We start from the raw sequence: 8,066 nt of genomic DNA on the forward strand, positions 1-8,066 counted from the left end.
AATGAACACAAAACAGAATGATTTTAATTGGTATAATTAACGAGGATCCTGCATTCATTCTGTATTTGCATTTCTTTCACTGGTTTGTGGGCAAAGGGAATGAGTATTAGTGTGGGTAATACTCCCCCCCCCCCAGGCGCTCCCCAACTGAAAAAAAAATTGGTTGCACAATGACGCTGCGCATTGCACACTGACACAAATTAACACTCATTAATGCAAAATAATTTAATTTCTGTCAACTACATCATGGTTTAGCCTTTAAAGGGTTAACTGAATGATGGCTTTCACAATGAACCCATCTTCACTGCTGTGACATTAACGTTTGCTTACATTCATTGATTTTTTTCACTCTTTTTATTACAGGAAAAACAAAACAACATCAGATCTTAATTTCAGAGGCTTTAAAACTCTGTATGCTGCAATTAGTAAACTACACCATAATTTTTCTACAGGCACTGGCTCCCATTTTGCAATTTAGAGTCACTACAGACTGGGTAGGGTCTTATTAATTCCAGACTTTTACTTTTTTTTTTTAAACAAAAAGCATTTTGTTTTGTTTCTGCACTGTACAATTCTTTGGTACTGTAGGGGAAATTGTGGCAGGATCAGCAGGAAAACCAGCCTCTCTCCACATCCACACATTGTCAAAAATTGCCAGAGAAAATATGCAGACTGCAGAAAGTCAACAATGGAAACATTAATGATGATGAAAGCCACAAAGAAAAAGTTCTCTGACAGAATTTCTGGGTGCTCAAATCACTGATCGTCACATGACCAACTGCCAATAAACCTGAACGCTATTATGCCCTTTGTTACTCTTCCTTCATCCCCAAATTACACAGACTGAAGTGTCTGTGAGGCAATGACTGCTTTGAGGTGGTCAAAACCACACAGACATCATAGCATTTCCATTTTTATTAAAAAGAAACACTCCTAACATAATGCCACTTTGCCCCAAATTTACATTACTCTTCATACTTATTTGCATTCAGCCAAATACTCAAGGGGCATAGTTTTAGAGAAATTAACTTTAGTTTGTGTGAAAAGGCCTTAAGAGGCGCAAAGAAACCAGGTGTGACATACCATGGCCACACAACAGAGAACTGTGAGACTGGAGTTGCTTCTTTTTCTCAAATTGCCTTACTTTCTCTTACTCAGCCACCTTTTTAGACATTAAAATATACAAGAACGTGGATAACATTGTAACGTCCATGCACAAAGAGTCTGTTTCATTTCTGCTCAAAATACAGGATCTTGCAGATTTAGAGAAAACACTTCTGCAGAAATAATGTACACAAATGTTCACAAACCTCCTCTGTTCACATGAAGAAGTGACACTATTTGTTTAGCTTTTTCTTTACATCACTAATTTGGACTAGTGCATACTGCATATTGAAATAATAAATACTGGTAGCACAAGTTCAGTTTTACAAACTGCAGCCTGCAACAACTTCTTAAGTCCAGATCTACATCTGAATAACGCTAATGTTAGCTGTTCACCCATTCTCTGTTTCAATTAAGATAAAAATTTCTCTGTTTTGTGTCAAGATCACATGTTGTCCTTTTGTCTTTTCTCTTGCAACCCAAATTTGGGCAAGGCCATGGAAAATTTAAATTCCCCAAAGGTGTGACTGAATAGATTAGGACTAAGTTTATGTGTTGAAGTTCATATTAGCGTTACTGCTTCCAACCCAATGACAAAACTGTGTTTTGCCATTGCAAAAAATGCAGGGATGTTTCCACATGGCAGACCACACCTTGTGCAAAAGATTCTTCTTTGTCTGAAAGGTGATCTTATCGTGTTGTCCTGTGAGTTCCTGCCTGGAGCTACTGTGAGACCAAATCCCGATGCTTAGCAGGAATTCCCAGGTCGCTCTTTTCATAACCAAGACACCTACACTAGCTTGGAACTAGTCAGGACTCATATACCACTGCAGGGCACATATGTGTATGTGCTGAAGTTTATGCAAACTGCATGAAGTGCATGGTGATGTGATATGGTGGCTGTTTGAGCCTGCAGCACTGCACCAGGAAGTGTCAGTTTTATTCTATATACAAGTGTGAGTTACACATTTCCCCTTACATCCTCTCTGGCTTGTTTCTGAGCTCTTGCTATCATACTCTCATTTCACCTGTGGCCTTTCATCTCTAGTCATTGATAACCCATATATAGAGAAGAAAGACCTTCACCTCTTTACCCCTCTTTCTTTCATCTTACCTCTCCTCTATCCGAACCCAGAGGTCATTAAAATGCCTGTGCCGCTGTTTCTTCTGCTTATTCCTCCTCTTTTTCTTTAGCATTTTTCTCTCAGATTTCTCCAGAACCTCCAGGCTATCTGGTGGCAGAAGCATGTGGGGTAACAGATCCTCCTCCAGAGTATGCCCCTGACCCTCCTCTTTGTGAGGAAGCTCATGCAAGAAAGGTTCCAGCTGAGGCGACTCATCGTAATGGTCCTCCAGCTCTGGTGAGACGGGTCCAGATGATGATCGCCTAGAGGATGCACATTACAGTAGGGTAAGATGCTTTAGAAAGAAAGAGAAAAGGGGTTCGTTGCATGTCACTTTTATAATAAAATCATCAACTTTAGTCTTTAATCATCTTTAATCCTGCCAACGATGGTGCCAAGCCTGTCTGCAAAAGAAGAAGAGTAGTTACCCTGCCTAGGTGATCAGAAGCAGAAAACTGGGGATACAAGGCAAGCAACCATGTGAAGATTATAAGATGATGTTTGCCTGTCCTAAGCAAAAGCAAAAACTTGAAATCTTTATGCTGAAAACACATTTTTGGGGCTGTTTGAATCAAATCACGTGGGACAAAAAGAGATCACTGTTGAAGAACTCATCAAGTGTGGTGAACTATATGAGCTCCAATTAACAATGATCATGGATACGAAGGTGATGCTGGACTATACTGGCGATGAAGCCAGTGTTGGTTTCACACTTCACACTGCAGCCTGCCCACATTTCACCCTGCATATGATTGTCTGGAGGGCTTTACCATAAATGGAACTTTCATAATGCACCAAAGAAGATGCAGATGAAACAAACTGAGCACATCTTACAGCCTCTGTGCCTTGTCCAAGGATATTTCCATGGACACCAAAGAATGTAAGGACAAGGTCTGTTTTGCTGTTACAGGCAAAATAAATATCACATTTTCCTGTGAGGTCACTGAAACATGGCATTATAGTCTCGTGGGAGAGTCTACAAGTGCAGAGAAAATGCTGAGCAAAAGTAGCAAAGTGCTGAAAGCAGGTTAGAGTGTTTTTATGCAGGCCAGGAGTTTATTCCACCTGACAGTCCTGTTAAAGAGCCTGCCAATAAAATATTAACATGACAGTTTAAAGTGAATATTTGATCATAATAAGTAAATGGCAGTGAAACAAGCAGGAGAAATACACTTTCAAATCAAGAGCAGAGCGAAGTCGAGAAAAAAGTATTATTAATTATTAATATTATATATTATTATAAACAGGTCTCCATTCTTTCTCCATTCAGGATGCAATGGAAGGACAAAAAACTAACTACAGTCTAATAGTTAACATAGCTTCTTTTTGTGGAAGAACAAATTACAAGTTGGGAAGCATGACAGAAAAACCTAAACTCTTCTTTTTGATACTATTTGACACTAGTTTTCTTTCAAGACACGTTAATCACCATGAATAAACCAATACTGGTAACAAAGAGAGTAAATGCACTTAGACCTGAACAACTGTGATGTCAGATATACTAATGAGAAGTCGAATAATAAATTGTTATACATGGATATAATGAAGGCTGTCTGTTCTCTCAAGACAACATCAAGGTAGTCTATGAACAGGCAAGATGTGGGTTCATCTCAGGCTCATAATACCGTATCAAACACGGGGGCTGTGTGTGAGAAAGTAGAATTACCTATTCATTCACTCAGACACAGGAACAAGAACACAGATTTAAAGCGAGATTACCACCCTCAGTGTGCCAAGGTAGACTGCACTACATGCTTCACAGCAGGAGGTGAGAACCCTACTTAAGTTGGCCTTTTCAACACCACTTCATTGGTGGCCAGCGGGGAATTTGTGACACTTATCTTCCAGTACAATCTAAGCTGAAACAAGAGAAGACTTGCAAAAAGCACACAGGCGGGGAGATGTTACCGAAAACACCATATAGTATATGAGAAACTGCATCTAAAAGCCATGGATGTCTTACGGTCCAGTCCTGTTAAACAAGCAGCATTATGATGATGATTAGACTGAAGCAAACTCACCGGTTTATGGGTTGCCCAGCAGGTGTGTGCTCCACCTCATATCCCTGGCGACGAAGCACGTCAATAACTGTGTTGTTACCCAGAAAGTGACCTGCAACCAATAAGTAGAAAATGATAAATTTGCTGTTCTGAAAGGAGATGATGAGCCATCTCAAACTAAAATAAGCGGAACATTGTCAGGACAGCACCAGCTCTGCTAGTTCTCTTTCTCGTTTAACTTAAGAGTAAAACAAAAAGCAAGCCTGATATCACCAATCAAATTATTACGCATACATTTATATATCTGCTTCTGTCATCATTACAAAACTTATGATTCCTACATAAGTAAGTTCAGTGTTGCTTTTCTCTGCATCTCCTATCCACTTGTCATTGCCTCTCCTTTTCCCATTCCTCTTCCACGTCCTTTACTTCGAGCTTTCTTCCTCCATTCTTAATTAATCTTCTACCTTCCATATTATATCTCTTTTCTTCCCTTTCCATTTTCTTCTCTCTGCTCTCCTTCTTTCTTATGTCCAACTTCCCCTCTTCTCCTTTTTTCCCCTCTCATTCTCGTTGTGACCCTCTCAGCTAGGTGAAGTAGGGGCATTGAGGCTTCAGGTTGCCATGTCAAGAGGTCTCCATTCTTCCTCTCACTCTGACAAAAGGGAGCAGGGGTCCATTGTTTGGGCCTGCTCAGCCGTGGCACCACAGAGCTGTGTAAACAATGAGCCCCAGCACTTTAATCTGGCCTAGAGCCATCGATAGAGAGAGGTTAACTTAGATGCACTATGGGTGTCGTGATGCTGCCCAGAGACTTGGACTGAATGCTGGTTAAAACAATGTCACATTATGTCCCAGCCATAGAAAAAGGCCAGAGAAGGGACTTCTACAATGTTTGCATATGATCTGCTAGAGTAAAACAGTTAAACGATTTGTGAGTGTGAACTTTGTGAGTTTAGTCTTAGAAGTCTTTTTGATCCCATGAGCCCTATTTTCTTCTAAAGCCTTTTCTTTTTCCTACGCTACAAGCTAACTGTATATTTCTAATGTATAAACAGAAAAAATACCATTAATTATGCTTTCATATCTTATGTTTTCTCTGTCTTAAGGCACATTTACCTAATTCAGGTTTGCTAAAATGTGTAGGAGAAAAAACGCAGTTGCCACATAAAAATAAATTTTTTGTACTTGTCCAGTAATCATTAGCATGGTCGGCTAAATATCCAGAAGCCCTTAAACTCACAATGAGAGCTGAACCAGAACGAAACAGAGACAGAGACACTGTTTTCCAGCTTGCCCAGGTTTAGAAACAACTCAGCGTGATTTATGCAAGTTTAAGTCAGGGGATTAAGGTGGGATAAATGGAGCTGTTGAGCACAATATAGAGCCATAGAGAGATGGGCGGACTTCAGAACTTCAAAGGAGCACAATTCACACACATACGTACACACACGCAAGCGCTAAGGAGGTAAGCCATCAATTCTGTCATGTCCCCAAAGGCCAGTGTGTTCACGGGGAGTGAGAGCATGTTTGACAAGATGAAAAAAAAATTAGAGTTCATTTATTCCTGAGTTTAAAAAAGTTTTTTTTTTTTTTAATCCTGTGGCACAAGAAAATAAAATAGAAAGTGACATTTGTGTGCTTTAAATAATAAATATTTTTTAATAACAAGCTATCTTATCAACATGTAGCCAATGCTTTAAAGCAGATTTTAGGGCATGCTTAATCAATATAATAGAAAACACAAGTGGTGAGACTTTAAACTTTCACATGCTTGTTTCAGAGGGACATTTTTATTTTAGGCGTTTTTTTGGATGCCATGCAGCAAACCCTTCACACAAAGACCATTTTATAAGTGTTCCATTTAGCATGAAACATGGGAAACTTGCACTCTAATGGTGCGCCCAACTCATGAAATTACAAACAAAAACAAAATGTAGACATCTTTGATTAAAAATGATTGATGCCCCAGGAAAAAGGTATAAAGTGGGAAAAGAAAATTATGTGTTAGGCCTGGATTTTGATGAAATATGGCCTGTGTATGCTGTAACATTTGGCCACTGGCTTTAACCTTATAGGCTGTTTCTTTTGTAGATACTAGTTTCATTTGTGTTATATTAATGTGAATTGTCCAGAGTAACAACATTGCTCATTAATTATATTTATTTTAATTAAGATAAATAAAATCTAAGATTCTTACTTTTGGATACATTTCATTTTAGTACACTCTGTGCCTTTTGATGATAAGATGAAGCAATATTTTCACTAATTTAATGGAAAAGGTTAGCCTACACGAACTTAACAAAACATACACAAGGCCACACCCAGATGTAAGCATATACCATAAAATATGATTCTTCAGTGAAAGCAAATTCTTCTTAGTATGTGTAATTTGTATGGATAAAAAAATTACTAAAGTTACCACTGCCCTGTATAATGTACCCTGCTCTCGCCCTGTGACTCCTGGGATAGGCTCCAGCCCCCCAGTGATCCTGAATTGGATAAGTGGTTAAGAAAATGGAAATGGGTGGATGGACAGAAAAAAGGAAGGCAGTGTTCTACTGCATACGTGAGAGATAATATCTAAAGGTATCAACAAGCAGAGCTCCACTACGGCTGCCTCCAGCACAGTTTAACTCCTGGTTGTCTCAAGCTAAATCAAAACAAACATATCTTTGTACCATAGTTATAAAAGTTGGAAATGTTGGAGTCTACTGACTCACCATGTTTCTCATTACTAATTAAGTTTAGAGTTTTCTAAGTTAAGGTGTTGTTACATGTTGTTTTGGGTTGGGTACATAAGCAGTAGTATATTTATAGGGTCCCATTCAAAACAGAGCTGCAGGCTGCCGCCCAGCATACAGCCCACGCCACAGTTTTAAGAGCACACTTCTAGAATAACATGTGTGACATCTGACATATTTTCACTGATTGCTCATTTAGACCAATTTCATACATTTTACATTTATGAAATTGGCTTTTACTTTGTGTCCTATTGCACAATATATTCACTGTATGGTTTATTTTGTACCACTGAGAAGGGGGGGAATGGTACAGATAAAGACCTGTGACCTGAAAGCTTTCATTCACAGCTAACTTCCTTCGTGGAGCTACATGCATACATGAATGGACCTCTGAGTTGGAGTACCATGGACCAGTTCATGTTATGGTTATATAAAAGTGACATCTTTTACAATCATCTACCAGCAGAGTCTAACAATAAACATGAAAACTAAAATCTTTCAAAACACTCTTTAAACATTGTGTCTGAAAGCTGTTACAAGGTAGTCATTTGCATTGTTGCAAAGACTTTTGCTGGAAAGATGGATACATCAGCGGCTAGTCTAGTTCTTACATCCACTTTCCCACACTGTCAAACTCAATGCCGACATCATTGCTCTAGTCCAGTCATTTTCTTGTCTGGTTTCTGTAAGCCAGTTAGCCTCCATTCTGTGTGCTGTAAATATCACTGCTCATTTGTCATTCTGCCATTCAGGCTCTAATTTGTTCAGCCCATCTCCGCCTCACCGTAGTCACTCAAAACTCTATACAAACCTCCATCTTCACCTGCACCACGACTAGCGTCTAAACTCCAAGGGGTCCTGGGCTAAATCCTATCGTAGCCGGGACTCTGTTGTTATAATGGGTCATCTGAGTCTCATCACCACATAGAATAACTGAATTCTGTATCTCAATAAATTATGTTTCTCTTCATTGAACTTTTATTATGATATTGAGATACAGTGGGGCAAAAAAGTATTTAGTCAGCCACCGATTGTGCAAGTTCCCCCACCTAAAATGATGACAGAGGTCAGTAATTTGCACCAGAGGTACACTT

The 8,066-nt window shown here is 39.2% G+C and overlaps 1 protein-coding gene across 1 annotated transcript in view; it reads right to left on the bottom strand.

Annotated features, from left to right (window-relative positions):
• Positions 1-2,214: 2,214 nt before the first annotated feature.
• The window catches only part of trabd2a (TraB domain containing 2A), a 54,193-nt gene continuing 48,341 nt past the window's right edge, over positions 2,215-8,066 (bottom strand). The window contains exons 5-6 of the mRNA XM_005735367.1: positions 4,250-4,340; positions 2,215-2,491 (exon numbers count right to left, since the gene is read on the bottom strand). Of these exons, the coding sequence (XP_005735424.1) occupies positions 2,215-2,491; positions 4,250-4,340 (368 nt within the window). The remainder of the gene's footprint in view (positions 2,492-4,249; positions 4,341-8,066) is intronic.

Source organism: Pundamilia nyererei, unplaced genomic scaffold, assembly GCF_000239375.1.
Source record: "Pundamilia nyererei isolate P.nyererei 1_Seehausen unplaced genomic scaffold, PunNye1.0 scaffold00063, whole genome shotgun sequence".
Classification (NCBI taxonomy): Eukaryota; Metazoa; Chordata; class Actinopteri; order Cichliformes; family Cichlidae; genus Pundamilia; species Pundamilia nyererei.